This window comes from Schistocerca cancellata, chromosome 4 (assembly GCF_023864275.1).
Source record: "Schistocerca cancellata isolate TAMUIC-IGC-003103 chromosome 4, iqSchCanc2.1, whole genome shotgun sequence".
Taxonomy (NCBI): domain Eukaryota; kingdom Metazoa; phylum Arthropoda; class Insecta; order Orthoptera; family Acrididae; genus Schistocerca; species Schistocerca cancellata.
In genome coordinates this window covers 475576227-475594644 of record NC_064629.1, presented here as the reverse complement: position 1 = coordinate 475594644, position 18418 = coordinate 475576227, and the positions used below count along the sequence as shown (strand labels likewise).

The 18418-nt window shown below is 40.7% G+C and overlaps 1 protein-coding gene across 4 annotated transcripts in view; it reads right to left on the bottom strand.

Annotated features, from left to right (window-relative positions):
• Positions 1–675: 675 nt before the first annotated feature.
• The window catches only part of LOC126184721 (uncharacterized), a 140625-nt gene continuing 122882 nt past the window's right edge, over positions 676–18418 (bottom strand). For all 4 annotated transcript variants that reach the window (XM_049927244.1, XM_049927246.1, XM_049927248.1 and 1 more), the window contains exon 8: positions 676–1259. In XM_049927244.1, coding sequence (XP_049783201.1) covers positions 966–1259 — 294 coding nt within the window. In that variant the 3' untranslated portion in view covers positions 676–965. The remainder of the gene's footprint in view (positions 1260–18418) is intronic.

The window sequence follows — 18418 nt, the reverse complement described above, 5'->3', positions numbered from 1 at the left end:
AAGACACCCATATTTCAATAGCTCTTGTGCTTTGAATCTGTTCATAAAGTTTTCTAATTTATCTTGTTTCTTTATGAAAAATAAAAATTTAACCGATCCAACTCTTTCATTTAGTAGCCACCCTAAATATTGACTGCCTGAATCCTCTAATCGTAAGCTAGTGGATGAGGCTGCCTGATAGTTTCAGGTATTTAATTTCAGACTTTCTTATGCACAAGAATCAGTATATCCATATAATCCATGTGCTCCAGGGATGTATTTAATCATCTTTCACAGGATTAGTTATGATAAATTAGCATAATTTGGTCATTTGCATAGCCACAGAAAATTCGTTGAGGCAGTGTCTGTGCTCACAGAACACTGACTTCTGGCAAAACTTCCTCACAGATTAAAGTTGTGTGCCTAGACAACTCTCTACAAATAGAAAATTGCTCATGGCCTTACTTTTTCTAATGTAGGAGAGGCATTGGCACACTGAAATTTGGACTCAGGTTATGAGGCAATAATTAGATGGCAGAGATCTGCCTGTGAAACATAAAGAAATAGATTTGAGCCTTTATTCCACACACACTTTTAGCCTGTGAGGAAGGTTCACAATTGCCTGAACTCAGCTGGAAGTTTCATTCTAAACAGAAAGTGTTCTTCATGATGATGGTTTCTCTGATACAACAGGAATGGATTTTGTATTACAACTTTATTTCATAACAAATGGATTAATAGACGAATAAGAATGCAGTGTTCTATCAAAAAGGATCTTCAATACATGTTCCAGAATCATATCCTCAAAAAAACAACAGTAAACAAATATTTAAAAAGTAATATCTGTTCACAACCAAGTGAAATTCGATTTACATACACACATGAAAGTTCAGAGGTTTACCCTGAATTGATAATTTCCAAAATCTTTATCTTTTTCCTTAGGCATCAGACATTATCATCATACAAGTTGAGTGCTTTAGCGCCAATTACAAAGTTTCATCATCAGTAGTCTCAATTTTATCTGATGAAACATTGTTTATTTCAGTATTATCATTTATGATGCAATTATTTTTAGTGTTTCTTTTAAGTGACTTTCCTGATTTCTTTTTAGAACTGGAACTTTCCCCTTTTCCAGGAAGTTGTTGTTTTATTCTGACTTTTTTAGTAAGAGAGTTCTTTGGGATACGATCAGTGTAGTTAGTAATAATATAAACTGGTTGCTGAGGAAGCGCTTCATACGATGAGCCTGGTACACTATTTCTTCCTCTGGGATTGAATATCTGCAACAATGAAATGAATATAATAATGTAAGAAACAACTTTCATAGTTAATTAAGCTTAAGCTTACCAAGTCTTTGTATTAAAACAAAATTTTACAAAAATCCAGACATTAGCTAGTAAAAAACCAAGATTCATTAAAATGGAGCACATATCCCATCTGCATTTGTTCACTTTTGTAATTATAAAACAAGTAATTAATGCATTATGCTATTCAAGAAGAATAAATTAGAGAGATCACACAACTAAAACGAACTGACAATATAAGACAAGACAAGCTACATAAATAAGAATTATGAGCAAGTTAAATGGCTACAGAAGTGTTATGATGAACCAAATAATACTTATAAAGATTATACACTGAAGTGCCAAAGAAACTGGTATAGGCATGCATATTCAAATACAGATATATGGAAACAGGCAGAATATGGCACTGCGGTGGGCAATGCCTATATAAGACAACAAGTGTCTGGTGAAGTTGTTAGATCGGTTACTGTTGCTACAGTGGCATGTTATGAAGATTTAAGTGAGTTTGGGTGTGGTGTTACAGTCAGCACATAGGTGATGGGACACAGCATCTCCTATGAAGTGCAGATTTTTCTGTATGACCATTTCATGAGTGTCCTGCAAATATCAGGAATCCGGTAAAACATCAAATCTCTGACATCACTGCGGCCGGCAAAAGATGCTACAAGAATGTGACCAACGACAACCGAAGAGACTCATTCAACGTGACACAAGTGCAACCCTTCTGCAAATTGCTGCAGATTTCAATGCTGGGCCATCAACAAGATTCAGTGTGCGAACCATTCAACAAAACATCATCGATATGGGATTTCGGAGCCGAAGGCCCACTTTTTTACCCTTGATGGCAGCACAACACAAAGATTTATGCCTGGCCTGGGCCCGGCAACACCAACATTGGACTGCTGATGACTGGAAACATGTTACCTGGTCAGATGAGTCTCGTTTCAAATTGTATTGAGCGGATGGATCTGTACAGGTATGGAGACAGCCTCATGAATCCATGGACCCTGCATATCAGCAGGGAACTGCTCAAGTTGGTGGGGGCTCTGTAATGGTGTGGGGCGTGTGAAGTTGGAGTGATATGGGACTACTGCTATGTCTAGATATGACTGACAGGTGATACACACAAAAGCATCCTGTCTGATCACCTGCATCCATTCATGTCCATTGTGCATTCTGATGGACTTGGGCAATTCCAGCAGGACAATGCGACACCCCATACATCCAGAATTGCTAGAGAGTGGCTTCAGCAACATTCTCCTGAGTTTAAACACTTCCGCTGGCCGTCAAACTCCCCAGACATGAACATTATTGAGCATATCTGGGATGCCTTGCAACGTGTTGATCAGAAGAGATCTCCACCCCCTCATATTTTTACGGATTTATAGAAATCCCTGCAGGACTCATGTTGTCAATTCCCTCAAGCATTACTTCAGATATTAGTTGAGTCCACGCCACATCGTGTTGTGGTACTTCTGCGTACTCGCGGGGGCCCGACACGATATTAGGCAGGTGTACAACTTTCTTTGGCTCTTCAGTGTAATATACACATGCACGGTGTTCATGAAATGTATTTTCATTTGCGAACATGAAAAACCACCAGCTGACAATGAAAATTGGCGCTGGATCAGAAATTGCAGGCAGATTTCCCACTTATCGTGAGGGGTCACCTTACTATTAGGCTATCCCAATACACTCCACAGCCAGACCCAAACTGCCATACATTGTCAACAACGTGTTTACAGCTTGCACTCATAAATTCATTATGTATGTTCCTGTACGAGGAGACATTTTAATTATAAATTGCTTGCCAAGTGTCAGCAAATAAATATGATATTGCAGTGCCTATGTTGTTCAGAATTATGATGCAATGTTGAAACTTCCTGGCAGATTAAAACTGTGTGCCAGACCGAGACTCGAACTCAGGACCTTTGCCTTTCATGGGCAAGTGCTCTACCAACTGAGCTACCCAAGCATGACTAACACCCTGTCCTCACAGCTTTACTTCTGCCAGTACCTCGTCTTCTATCTTCCAAACTTTCCAGAAGCTCTCCTGTGAATCTTGCAGAACTAGCACTCCTGAAAGAAAGGATATTGTGGAGACATGGCTTAGCCACAGCCTGGGGGATGTTTCCAGAATGAGATTTTCACTCTGCAGCGGAGTGTGCGCTGATATGAAACTTCCTGGCAGATTAAACTGTGTGCTGGAGCGAGACTTGAACTCAGAACTTCATATCAGCGCACACTCTGCTGCAGAGTGAAAATATCATTCTGGAAACATCCCCCAGGCTGTGGCTAAGCCATGTCTCTGCAATATCCTTTCTTTCAGGAGTGCTACTTCTGCAAGGTTCGCAGGAGAGCTTCTGGAAAGTTTGGGGTTGGCCTTGTTACTATGGATTTGGCAATGTTAGTCGCAGAGAGTGGCTGGATGCCCTTCCTGTCGTCAATCACTGTCAACGAGAATAATCGAACCAAAGAGGCTAATCGAAATATATGTGGAACTTGATACACTATGACTTCAACTATCTTCTTATCACTACTATATGTCATTAGGAAAGACTCATGTATTAAGCTATGAGGCATCATCCAACTGGGAACTAATTATATATGGTGTTCCACAAAAGGTTATTTTAAATGGTATCCCACTGCAGATTGTTAATGATGGTATGAGCATATGAAAAAGGTTCCAGATATGTGAGTGGTTTGAAGACTTCTTAAGTGATAGAACCCAATACATTGTTCCTGATGGCGAGTGTTCATCAGAGACAAGGGAATCATCACGGGTGCCCCAGGAAAGCGTGACAGGACTGCTACTAATTTCTATACACATAAATGATCTGGTGGACTGGGTTGGCAGCAGTCTGTGGTTGTTTACTGATGATGCTGTGGTGTACGCGAAGGTGTCAAAGTTGAGTGGCTGTAAGAGGAGACAAGATGACTTTGTCAAAATTTCTAGTTGGTCTAGTTTGTGTGCTGAATGGCAGCTGGCTCTAAATGTCTAAAAAAGTAAGTTAATGTGGATGAGTAGGAAAAACAAACCCATAGCGTTTGGACACAGCATTAATCCTGTCCCACTTGACCCAGTCACATTATTTAAATATCTGGGCATAATGCTGCAAAGCGGTATGAAATGCAACAAGAATGTGAGAACTGAGAAAGGGAAGGTGAATGGTCAACTTTGATTTACTGGGAGAATTTATGGAAAGTGTGCTTCATCTGTAAAGGAAACTGCATACCGGACACTAGTGTGATGTATTCTTGAGTACTGATTGAGTTTTGGGATCCACATCAGCTTGGATTACAGGAAGCCATCAAAGCAATTGAGAGGCAGGCTGCTAGATTTGTTACCAGTAGGTTCAAACAACAAGCAAGTGTTACAAAGATGGTTTGGGAATTCAAATGGGAATCCCTGGAGGGATGGCGATATTCTTTTCAAGGAAAAATACTGAGAAAATTTAGGGAATCAACATTTGAAGCTGACTGCAGAACAATCCTACTGCAGCCAACATGCATTTCATGTAAGGACCACAAAAATAAGGTATGAGAAATTAGGGCTCATACAGAGGCATACAGAAAGTCATTTTCCCCTCGTTCTATCTGCGAGTGGAACAGGAAAGCAAACATCTAGTAGTGGTGAGGGCTTTTAGAATGTGTATGTAGATATAGATGTAGATCTCAGGGTCCTTACTTTTTCTTATGTATATCAGTGACATTTCATCTGTAACATTACCAGATGCCAAGTTTGTTTTGTTTGCTGATGGCATGAACATCGCAATAAGAGCAAATGATGTAAAATCTTAAAAAGATCGGCTAATGAAACTGACATCAATAAATGGTTCCTACCAATTCTTTGTCACAAAATTTTGAAAAAAGAAAAACCACACACCAAATGTAGTTTAGAACTTGTAATAATTTCCCTTCAGTCTATGCTTAAAATATAATGACAAAGCGAGAATAGAAGTTGACAGTGTTAATGTCTTGGGTTTACAGCTTGATAATCGATTCAACTGGGAGAAGCGTACCACAGAACTGCTGAAGCACCTGAATAAAATTCCATTTGCAGTCTGAATGTTGTCAAACATAAGGTAATATAAAAATAAACAAGCTAGCATACTATGCTTACCTTCATCCCATAATGTCATATGAGATTATTTTTGAGGTAACTCATCAAGCCAAGTTAAAGTTTTCCATGTCCATCAATACTAGAAATAAGACTAGTCTTCACAAATATTTAAAGTCACTTGCTTTGTTCCAAAAAGTTGTCCATTATTCAGGAACACACATTTCCAATAATTTGTCAGCAACCGTAAAAATTTTAAGCCTTAAGAATTTATTGGCGGCCAATTCCTACTCCAATGATGAATTTCTAATTAGAAACAACTAATGTGTGTATGTTACTAATAATACCAAATAATGAGAGTATTAGTACAATCTGATTTCTGTACAAGTTCAGTGCAGTAGTAAGTGTTGTAAAATGATTTTTCTACTTGATGAATATTTCTATTTCAAGAATTATCAAATCCACCTCAGTGTACTGAACATTTACATGTTCTGTGAGTGTTAATTATTACCATTTAGATTAAAATATGATTAAGATTTTTTAAAATTTATTCCACATCCATGAGGACCATTCCACTTGGATTTGTGGAAGGTAAATTAGCATATTTGCTTTTCTTTGTAAATATTTATTGGGTATTCCTGCTTTTTCTGACATGTTCTACAGTCCAGAGGATCTCCTCATTCTGGACCTATTGAAACGAGAGGTACATGTAATTTAATCTCATCTAGTCTAATCTATATGCTTAAAGATTCCTATTACTCTGACACAAGTGTTTTGATCAGCAATATCTTTCATACACAGATGATACTTATCCATTATCCTACTGATAAATCAAAATCTGCCAAAAGCCTTACCTACACCAGAGTCTATGTCAGTGGTTCCCAACCTTTCTGATACTGTTACTCTGAACAAAATCATACAGAAACCAATACCCCAACAGAGTTTAGTATCTAACTAAAGCTTAAAATGGAGAAAACTTGCTTCAACATTTCTATTCTTAAAATTACATAAAAATACATAGTATTTCATTAACATTCAACAAATAAAACTCTCATGTTTTTGTATGTGTTATATTAAATCAAAATATAATGAAGGTCAATAAGATGATTGGTACTGCTTATTTCTAAAAATATTTTTTATATTTGGTTTGGTCTTGGCCAGTGCAAATTGTAAATTGTGTTCCAGGTTCATTTGGATCCTTGCTTTTGTTTTCATTGCCATCACATTCACAAATCCACTTTCGCACGTACAAGTTGTCGTGAATGAAATCAATATTCTTTTTCTGATAATAATGAACACTTGTCACTAATCTTTCTCCACAATATTGCTAATTCTGTTTTAGAGAAATCTACTTTCCATGTGTTGCCTCCACGTAGTCCGATACATTGTGTTCTGGCTTGAACTTCACTACCCAAAAATATTCCTTGATTTATTGAAGATGGTCTTAAAACTCAGCTTTTACATGTTAATTGTCTCATTCAGGAAAACAGTTAATGACAGGATTTACTACTAATGATAAGAAATAACTTCACTGCTGGTTGTTGAGGATCACTATCAGTTCTGGTAACATCAAAACGTGTTAGCTTCAGCCCTGCATTGTTAAAGCTCCAATCTGTGAAGAAAACTGACAACTTCACCTTGTGCTGTCAAATTATTCATCATATTTACTTGCAAACTGAGGTTATGTATATTTATTCCTACAAAGAAATCCATAAAATATGCCACTTTGGAAATCAATGTATTGTGTGTTTTCTTTTGGTATGGAAAAGAAATGGTTACTGGCAATGTGTTATGAATGGTGTGTGCTGCAAAACAATTGAAAAGGAAAACAATATGTAAACTTTGGTGACAATCATTGATATACTTTGGATACCTTGAACAGATAGGTCAAATTAATAAAAGAATCTAGTTGCCAGAAAGTGCAAAGTTGTTGTCAGCCTCTCTGTGAGATATTACAATTGTACAAATTGTGCTCATTATTCATGGTTCAGAGTATTCGACTGACATTTGGTAACCCTTCTGAACTGTCTATTCTCACCAGTATGTGGTTCACAGGAAAGACTATTTTTGCTATGCACTGCCTCACAGTTTAGCAATGATTTCAGCCACTAATGATGGGTTTTTCCTTAAACAAAAAATGATGGTACAGCATAATAAATCCTGCATTTGCTTTCTTGACTTGCTCCAGCTGCAAGCCTGCATTCACTCAAAATCACCGCTATTCACAGCGTATCTCTGCAAAGCTCTGCATGGTGTGATGCAGCCCCATCCAAACTGAGAGTGCAAAAATGCTCTGCCTCTGGGACGCACCTTCATATAGTAAGATATTATTTGTTTGGACACTTTGAAATTATAGACAAGACTGGTAAACTATTTTCCACTGGCTATAAAGAGACACAGGTGTTGTACAATCATAAATATTTATTTTGATATGATAGCTACATTTTGTTCACAGCAACATATAGCTTAAAGTGCACCAGCTGAAAAGTAGTGGCAGTGTATAAACATTTGGTGGAGTCCTGAGCTTAAAGAAGGAAACAGAGTTGGGCACAAATTTTCTTGATGCCTCAAAAAAATGAAGGGTGGAAAATTTCTTGCAGATGACAACAGAAGATTTTGTAAGACTTCTGGAAATGGTTTGGGGGACGAATTTAAAAAAAAATGACAATTTTAGATTGCCAATTTTTGCTTCCTTCAGATTAGTAATCACACTCTGCAAATTCTTCAAACAATGGGCTGTGAGTTACTTAACTTCAAACTTCAAGGAATTGTGGTAATTAGTCTGAACAATGAATCAGTGCATACTAAGCTTTACAAGAGGAATGTTGTCACGTGCTACATGTCTAGAACAGACATGTTCAGTAGATGACTTGGCAAGTAAAAGAGCCATGATAAAATGCATTACAAATTGTGTGCTCTCTTTTGAGATATGACCAGATGTCAACCTGTGTGTGCAAATTTTATTCTGCAGTGAAACAAATGGCTTGAAGCACATGCTGAATTCAGTTCTGTCTTTACTGTGAAGTAATTTTTAGTCTGTAACTGTGTACGTCCTTTATAGTGACATTTTCATGATCACTGCTCAGTGGCACCACAATTACAAACAAAAAATTGGCACACCTACTTATATCTTACTTACTCAGCTATTTATGTTCAATACTATATGAAAGATAGTGCTGTAAATTAGAAATTGCTTAACCAGTAGTTGGTACTTGAACAGGAAAAATTCATTCACCTCTTCTTGAGACTCTTCTTAACAATCCAAAATACACTGAGAAAGTTGTGAAATGGGAAGCAGCAATAATGGATTCACTTCACATGTCTGTCGACTTGGATGGCAAGCAAACAACTGACTAACAAAAGCAGAACAATGAGCAAGCCAATAACTAGGTGGAGCCCACAATGAACATACCACACCAAGGAAGTGGCCAGCTGCATCTAACTGTCATCGCCAACTGCATGCGGATATCAAATAATGTAATTAATGCATTTGCTGTGGCTGCTGCCTTGTCATGTCATGCATTAATGCTTATATCTCACAATTTTAGAATTAGTTACCTACCTAAAATTATTAGTCTAATGAGATAGGGATGGATGGATGGATTGAAGAGGTTAAAGGAATCAAACTATGAGGTCATCAGTCCCTTAATCCTTTGTGTTTCAAGCTAGGAACAGTCCCTAGATAGGAAGCACACAAAGACAAATCCAAATGGACTTGACTGTGTCCAAGAATCAAGAAAGCCAAGAGATAGCAGCAAGTAGAAATGAAACAGGGGTAAAAGGGTGAATGTGGAAGAGTTTCCCCATCCATAAAGCAGCTGGAGGTCCCCAGAAAACATTATATGACCGGAAACACATCCTTTGCATCCAACTGGTGCTTCCACACTCTCTATTACCACAAGAATACTAGCTACATAGACAAGATAAAAATTTCAGGAAACAAAACAATGATGATGAGTCTGTCAACTAGTGACACATGTATGAAATAAGAATTAAAATGGCAGGAAGGGCAGCAACCAGGTCAGACCACTGAGCAAAGGCACCACGTGCCTCTCAGGTCAGAGCAGGCAATGGAGTACCCCTCAAATCGTTCAATCGGCCGATGAGGCTAATGTGCCCTGGATCAGAGAGATGAGTAAAAACCACTTCCACAGGTAAAATGGAAAACCAAACCAGCTGCTTTGGCATTGTCCTCTAGCAACTGATGCAGTGTGTCAGCAAGTTTAAGGTTTTACAGTAAGGTTGCCAAATTAGGGCAATTCAGTAGGATGTGGATTGCCGAACCTGGGCACCACACCGACAGTAGGGCTGATCCTCACACCGAAGGATGGGGCAATGGGTGAGCCAAGTATGGCCCATGCAAGGCTTGCAGAGGACAGTAGATTCCCTGCGAGAAGCATGAAGGGAAGACTACCACATGGTCATGGTCTCCTTTATGGTTTGCAGTTTATTCGGAGAAATCAGAGCACATTAATCCACATTACAAGCCTCCAACAACTGTCAGCATAGAGTCAACCAAAGATCTGGTTCTGGTACTGCCGCCTCTAAAGTCAGCATCCTGGCAGACAACTTGGCCAACCAGTCACCGCATTTGTTCCCTGGGTGTTCCCTGTTATCAGGGGTCCATACAGGATGACTCACCATTCAGTGTGGTGGAGGTCATACAGGAGGTCCTGGTTAGTGACAATCAATGGGTGTCAACAGCTTGAAGACTACTGAAGGAGTCACTGCCAATTAAGAACAACTAGCCAATGCAGGAACAAAGGTGACTGAGGGCTCAAGCAATGGTCACCAATTCTGCACTGACTATACTGCAGCCATTCAGAAGGAGTGTAGTTTGCTGCATCTTGCATGTGCCTACAATGGGGGTGCTCATAGTTTCTCACTGCCAAGAGAAGACAGTGGAGAAAGATGGAGTTCAGAGCAGAGACTGTATGTGACCTGCAATTGTGACTTCAGGCCTCGGCCTCTGTTATGGGAGGTAGATATCCCTACCAGGAAATAGGACACAGTAGTTTGGATGCTCATGGAAGCAGAAAATGTGTATTACATAGCTGAGCAACAGTTGTTGGTGTTTGATCTGTAGGAGAGGGATGCCAGCCTCCATGAGTTGGCTGTTCACAAGGCTGGTGAGAAAGACACCTATTGCAAGCAAGACCTCCCAATGGTGTATCACGTCTAACATCCGCAACATTAAAGGTGATGCTGAGCCATATGCCAAGCTCCTATAATCAAGACACAACAGGACCATAGCTTTGTTGAGCCACAAAAGTGTAGGGTGATCTGCATCCCAGATGGTGTTACCGAGACAGCGAAGAGTATTAAGGTGTGAACAGCATGTTTGTTTTGACCTGAATGTTGGTTAAGTTGGTGAAGACAGGGAAGCCACTTCAACTGGCCATCAAAGACAAATCCCAAAAAACTATAAGACTTCACCACACTGAGCATTTGGTCTTCAAGGTAGAGTTTGGGTTGGGGATGAGCAGTATGACAGTGACAGAATTGCATGACACATGTCTTGGTGGTGGAAAACTGGAAGCCATGCGTGATAGCTCAGGACTGTGCCTTGTGTACGACATCCTCCAGTCAACGTTCAGCAACACCCACAGTTGAGGAGCAATACTACATGCAAAAGTCATCAGCATACAGGGAGGGTGACACTGTAGACCCCACAGTGGCAACTAGAAAAAGGTGCTCTCTCAATACATATCCCTGTAGTACCCCATTCTCTTGTAAATGGGAACTACCTCTAGTACGCAGAACCGAGCGAGACCGGAGTGCACCAGCTGACGGGGTGACAGCATCAATGGGGAATCTCCGGTAAAACACAGACACACACAACAGGGACAACTGACCACAACGAGAGCATACAAATCCATTAGCAACGAAAGCAATGATGAATAGAGATATGATCATGTGCACTGTCAGAACACAACTATGGGCTGAGGCCCGGTGTTACCGGCTTTATAGAACCCCTGTGAGTGCTGATAGATAGGCGCAGCAAGTATGGCCCAAGCGTAGCACTGTGGCAATGACAGCAGCACTCGCAGTTTATATAGGCGTCACCTAGTGGCTGTTGTCTATGTCCATGCCTTTTTGCAGGCTGTTAAAATTGTTGGACCAGGATACCAGAGTACCACGGAAAGCACCAACTTGAGCCCAGAGAGTACAGTGAGATGAAAAGTTCCTGATAAAAGTCGAGAGTTGGACCTGATGGTCCCCTCATGGAGGGTAGCGAGGTTGTAGTAACATCATACAGTGTTATATATCCTACACAAGTCAAAAAAGACAGTGATAAGATGCTGATGTCAAGCAAAAGCTGACTGAATAGCAGATTTGAGGCAGACCAAATTGTCAGTGGAAGAACAGCCTTAGCAAAAACTGCCCTGGGACAGAACCAAAAGACCCAAGACTCAAGGTACCAACACAGCTGTTGGATCACCATATGTTTGAGCAACTGGCAGAGAACATTAGTGAGGCTAATTGGGCAACAGCTGTCCATATCAAGGGGGTGTTTACCCAGTATCAGTACTGGGACAATCACACTTTCTCACCATTGAGACAGAAACCCAACCAGATATGATTGACAATGGCAAAGATGTGTTGGAAATCCACTGATATGGGTTTGAGGATTTGTCCATAGAGATGAGTCAGGGCAAATAGCTACGGCAGTGAGGAATTCCCACTCACTGAATGGAGTATTATAAGGTTCTAGGTGGTGTGTAGTAAATGGTAAAGGAAGTTTGAGGACATGAAATGCTGGCTGATGAATCTCAGATGCAAAGGCTCAACCATAATGAAAAGCAAAATGTTCAGCAACAGCATCTGGATCAGTGCAGACATCACCACTCAAAGAGATACCAGGTACACCTGCAGGGTACTGGCGTCCATAGGGGATTGACTCTTTACCCAGACCTGTGAAGGAGGGGTATGGGGTCCAATGGTAGCAACATATCACTCTCAGCATTCTCAGTTCTGTTGGCAGACCTTAGCATGGAGCCATTTAAAGGCAACGAGGTGCTCCATCGATGGATGTCACTTATGGTGTTAGAGAGTCCGCCTGCCATCTGTAATGGAAATAGCTATTTTGGGGGCCCACCAAGGTACTGTCTTCTGACAGGTGGGTCCCAAGAAAGAGGGGATTGCTGAGTCAGCTACCAACAGAATGGCTACAGTTGTGCTCTGGAAAAATGCAACAATACCTCCATGTGGCGAGCTATGAATGGCAACGGCAGTGGTGAAAGCATCCAAATCAGCTATGGAGAGAGTCCATCTGGTTGGGTTCCCAGGCGAGTGAAGCTGTAAAAGTGTCAAAAAGTTTGGAAAATAATCACTGTCACATAGGTTATCAGGTCATCATGGACTCTCCAGTGGATGGATGGAAGAAGACCTGGGCAGAAAATGGAGAGGTCAATGACTGAATAAGACCCATATGCCACATTGAAGTGTGTGGCAACACCATTATTCAAGAGGCAAAGACTGAGCTCTGCAAGCAAGTTTTCAACAGTTTTACACCAGCCAGTGGTCGTAGTTCCACCCCACAAAGGGGTGCGGGCAATACTAGGAAGGGTGGGGTGAGTTGAGAGAACAGTGCAGACAATGCATTCTGGGACACTTCACCGTCGGGAAGGAGATACGCTTTACAGATGGTAAATTCCAGAGTTGTTTTTACACCATCAGCCACAGTTCTCAAAATCATGTTGAGCGGCATGTGTTTCTGTAAAGAGAGTCCAGAACGTACACGCAAACACCACCCAATGCTCTTTCATAGTATGTGCTCTTCTTAAAATAGCTCCAACAGTAGCAAAGGGTAGGAGTCCGCATTGCTGGAAAACATGTTTTCTGGAGGACAATGCAAAAAAGGGGAAGTGCACGGAAGATGTCGTAGCCCAAAAAAGTGTCAGAAAAAACTGTTACAGTTCCATAAGAGGATCACGCTATCAGTATCTTGTGGGGCATGAAGGGACCCAGAAGACATATCACACCTCCATGCCACATGCTGCCACTGGTTGCGAAGATACACCATCAATACACATTTGTCCAGAAGCAGGGTCCATGGGAGGGTTTGGGGCCATTGGAGCCACCAGGAATGCTACAGAAGCAGAACATGCGGGGTCTGGTAGCATGGGGGCCATCAGAATATCCCTCTTTTTGTCCTTAAGATGATTTAGCCTTTGGCAAGAGCCTGTGGCCCCCCCCCCCCCCCTTCAGATTTTGGAACAAAAGGAACTCAAAGTTGTATGACCCGCAACCTGTGGCTCGTTTGGTCACCAGCTGGCTTCCAGTTGCAGGTCAGCAGAGCCCTGGGAAGAGTATGTTTGAAGGAACCCTTTCCAGGTAAGCGGTGCTGGAGGAGGGAGTTTCTTCTACAGCTGGGGGTTGGGTACTGATGTCCCCGGCAGATATGAAGCTGATGTTCCCAAAAGGGGTGTGGGGGAAGCAGTATGAGGAGGACCACAACCACCAGGGAAGCAGGTGTAGTCGGGTGGCCCTGAGGGTCAGATGTATAAGATATGGAGGGTGATAGTGCAGTCACTGAAGTGGACAACATCGTTGTAACAGTAGCAGCATACGTCATTGTCACATGTGTCAGATTTAGGTGATTGTACTTCTTCTTGGCCTCTTGATACGTGAGGCAATTAAGGGTCTTGTATTCCTGGATTTTCTTGTCATGTTTGAAAATGGTGCAATCTGGTGAACAGGGGGAATGGTACTCTCCAAAGTTGACACAGATGGGGGGCAGGGCAAAAGGTGCATTCTTTTACAATTGACAGCCACAGCCCCTTCAGGCTAAGCTGGTGTGCAACACGAAGACATGTGTCCAAATTGCATGCATTTGTAGCACTGCATGGGAAGATGAATGTACGGCTTGACATAATGGTGATGCACTATCACCTTGACCTTCTCAGGCAATGAGTCACCTTCAAAGGCCAAGATGAACATTTCACTATCCACTCTGCTTTCTTTTGGTCCTTGCTGGACACAAAGGACAAAATTCACATTTCGCCACTCCAAATTATCACACAACTTGTCATCAGTCTGTAAAAGAAGATCTCAGTAGAAAATGGTACACTGTACCATTTTAAGACTTTTATGGGAGGTTATAGCAACAGGAATATCATCCAGCTTGTTGCAAGTGAGCAGTGCCCATGACTGAGAAGGGGAAGCTGTTTTAAGCAGAATGGAGTCACTTTTCATTTTTCAAATCACTGCCACTTCCACAAACCTGTCCTTGTGATGTTCAACAAAGAACATATGCTTTGTAGTAAAAAATGAATCATGGTCCATCATCCTAGAACATATCAAATATTGGGGGGGGGGGGGGGGAGGAGTAGTCCTCGCTATGTCTCTGAGCCCTATGTTCCTCCCATGATGTAGCTCAGGGAGGGAATAGGATCATACTTCTCCACATTGTAATATGTCTTACCTTCAGAAGAGACTGTTGGGGCTGTGCGGCCACCCGCAGAAGAAAGTTTAATTTGCTTAATGTGTGAATGTTCTGCCATGGTACCACTCACTCCGAATGTGGGCTCTCCTTTCACAGGCGCCACTCAGGCCACAGCAATGGTTACCTGTACAGTATTTTACGGCTTGAATGCTACAAGCTGGCTGGCTGGGGTGGCCAAGCGGTTCTAGGTACTACAGTCTGGAACCGCGCGACCGCTCCGGTCGCAGGTTCGAATTCTGCCTCGGGCATGGATGTGTGTGATGTCCTTAGGTTAGTTAGGTTTAAGTAGTTCTAAGTTCAGGGGGACTGATGACCTCAGCAGTTAAGTCCCATAATACTCAGAGCCATTTGAACCATTTGAGCTACAAGCTGTAATGATAACCATGTATTCAAAGGCTGCTGAAATTTTACATTTTGTGAACTGTAAACTAATGTATTTCTCTTCATTAAGAACAATTTGTCAGTTTTAGTATCATGCTGATGTTTTGGCAAAGATCTAGATGGATATCACTACAAAGTTCATAGGACAACAACTTAAAACAAATAACTGTATTACCTTTGAAAAACTTTGAGGTTGGAACTACATTATCCACTGGTCAGAAAGATATAACATGAATAGTAAAGGCTCTAAAAACTTCTATGGTCCCCACTCCAAATGATTTTCAAGTTTGTAGATGATTCTCCACATAAACAGTCACTGACTTTATCTTCCTTACATCTAAAATGAAATGCTAAGTTCTGCCATTGAAGAAGTTTCCAATCCAGACAGAAATCTGCTTAGATGCGCCATACAAACATATGGTATTCAATAAGAATTGGTGTGGTCTTTAAAAATTTTGAAAGTTTAGGACCACTAAGTCAGAAAGTACTTATGTCAGCAGGTCTTATAATGTCACAAACGAATACTGCCAGCTGAGCTTCACATGGCCTAAATCTATATCTGCATTCCATAAACCACCATTGAACATGGGACTAAAAATATGACAAATTTTCCAAATACCGCAATGGGAATCAGTTCCACTGGGATGTCAAACAATTACTTTAGACCAGACAAGAGAGGAGTGATGTTTTCAGAATTCTTACTGAATGCAATGGATGGCAATTTGTTCAAACTCAGAATATGTTGAGGAATTATGCTACATCCAGATAGAGACTGGTAGTTCTGTTGATCTGTTCTGCTGCCTTTCTTTTTTTTTCCCTAGGTGAGTGTGACGTGATCCTTTTCAGTGCGTGTGAACAGTTCTCTGCTAACATGTCAGTAAATTATGATTAAGAGCAGAGCTAACTCAATTACAAATCTACTTCTGTAGAGAACACAACAGCCACTCTGTCAGGCCCTGAGGCCTTGAGTTTGTTGCTTTCCAACAACAATAACCATGATAGCTATATCAGTTCTATTGTATGACAGCTGAAAGGTGGCAGTATCTCTTGATTTTCCTTTGTGGAAGAATATTTGAAGAAAACATTAAGAACTGATGAAATCAGAATATGCCAAGGTAATCACTGCTAATTTTATTAATAATGATTTGTGATATAATTACATGGGTTCTTCATACAAGGAGTGGTTTCTGTTGTACTCTGAGCAGATTCCTCAATCCACACACTGATTAATGAATTAGTGCTGTGGTCTGGATGGAAACCAAACTGTTCTGGGACAATGATAATTTTGATATTTCATAGAAATCCCTGTTCCAATCTTCACCAAATCACTACAATAGTACTTGACTTGTGAGTTAAAAGTATTTTTAACAGTGAATAAGTGAAAGATTCAATTGTTACTGGACACATGTATTGGAGTGATTCTGACAGCAATCTATCTCAAAGGAAAACAATAAGGCTTGTGACTGCACATGTATACAAATATATGATTTATAATAAATGATAGTGGTATGTGTTTCATAGGTAAATCCCTAATATCATTTGGATTAGACATGTGATGAGATGACAAAGACTACTGGCTTGAATCTAGTGTTGGGTTCAGTTTAATGTTTTTATTCTTTTATCCAGCTCATCATTTCCGACACTTTCATCCTCCTTGTAATCTAATTTTCTCTCATCTGATATTTTACAAATATATTTCACTCAGCTCCAAAGTTTTCCTGGGGCCTGTATTCTATGCCAATCTACCATCATAATGAGCTAATGAGACTTACAGATTGCTACAATTCTTTTTTTAAGAGACTTACAGTCAATCCATATTGTTCTTGACTTCATTTAATATTTTCTGTTGCCAAATCCAAATGGCACTCTACTCCCTCATGCAGAGAATCAGTTGGTGAAGTATTTGATGGTTGGCAGAATACCAATGTTAGTCATATAATTTTCTATTGCTGATAAAGCATCTTAGTAATCTCAAGTCATCCATACCAAAACAAAATATTTTATGTGAACTGTAGCTGCTTTCCAGCATGCTGGGATACCCAAAGGCAGTCTGCTTGTAATAGCTTTTACTTGATTTACATGCTTAATTTTCAGTATTTCTAACAAGTTACGTTACTTAGTTAAATCTTTTTTAGATAGTATACTTTTGGATCCAACAGTGATTTGGATTCCTTGCCTAGCATGGACATGGACATTTCAGAGGTACTAAGGCTGTCAGCAGCGGTTGCATGCAGCTATTGTAAGGGGAGCCACTGCTGAGATACACACACCACTTGGTGCCATTCGGTGTCAACTGTTTGTCATTGATCTTGTGGCCCGGGCTCACAGCATGGCTTACTCCTTGCTATATTTTGTAGCTGTTTGTAACGCACCATTGCACGTCTAGGTTGATTTAGTTTGTTTCTGGATACTAATCTGGAACCGTTGTATTGCTTCGTGGACTTTGCTACATCCTGAACTTGTTAGTGCGTCATTCACTTCGTGAACTCAGTCTATTGCAGACTTATAGGGCCACGTGTTCTTTTCCCCATGGTTCAGTGTACCCACTGGAGCAAGAGAGGATAAACAGTTCCTAGCTAATTTCTAGCTATGCCAGGCAGGATAGAAAATGTACAAATAATTGTTAGGATCCAGAAAGAATGTTCACTCTGCAGGGGATTGTGTGCTGATTTGAAACTTCTTGGCAGATTAAAACTGTGTGCAGGACCAGGACTCAAACCTAGGACCTTTACATTTCAAATGCAAGTGCTCTACCAACAGCTATCTAAGCATACCTCATGACCTGCCATCATAGCTCCACTTCCACCAGTACTTCGTATCCTACTTTCCAAAAATTACAGAAATTATCCTACTTACCTTGCAGGATTAGAATTTCTGGAAGAAAGGAAATTTTTCACTCTGTGCAGGACTGTGGACTGATATGAAACTTCCCAGTAGATTAAAACTGTGTGTTGGAATGGGACTTAACCCTGGAAATTTTACCTTTTGCATGCAAGTGCTCTACTGACTGAGCCATTCAAGTACGGCTCACAACCCACCCTCACAGCTCTATTTCTACCATTACTTCTCCTACCTGCTGACTTTACAGTTCTACTGCATAGTTTACATCACTACCAATCCTAGAGGAAAGGATATTGTGGAGATATGGCTTAGCCATAGCCTGAAGTTTAGAAGGTAGAAGATGAGGTACTGGTGGAAGTAGAGCTGTGAGAATGGGTCATGAGTTGTGCTTGAGTAGCTCAGCTG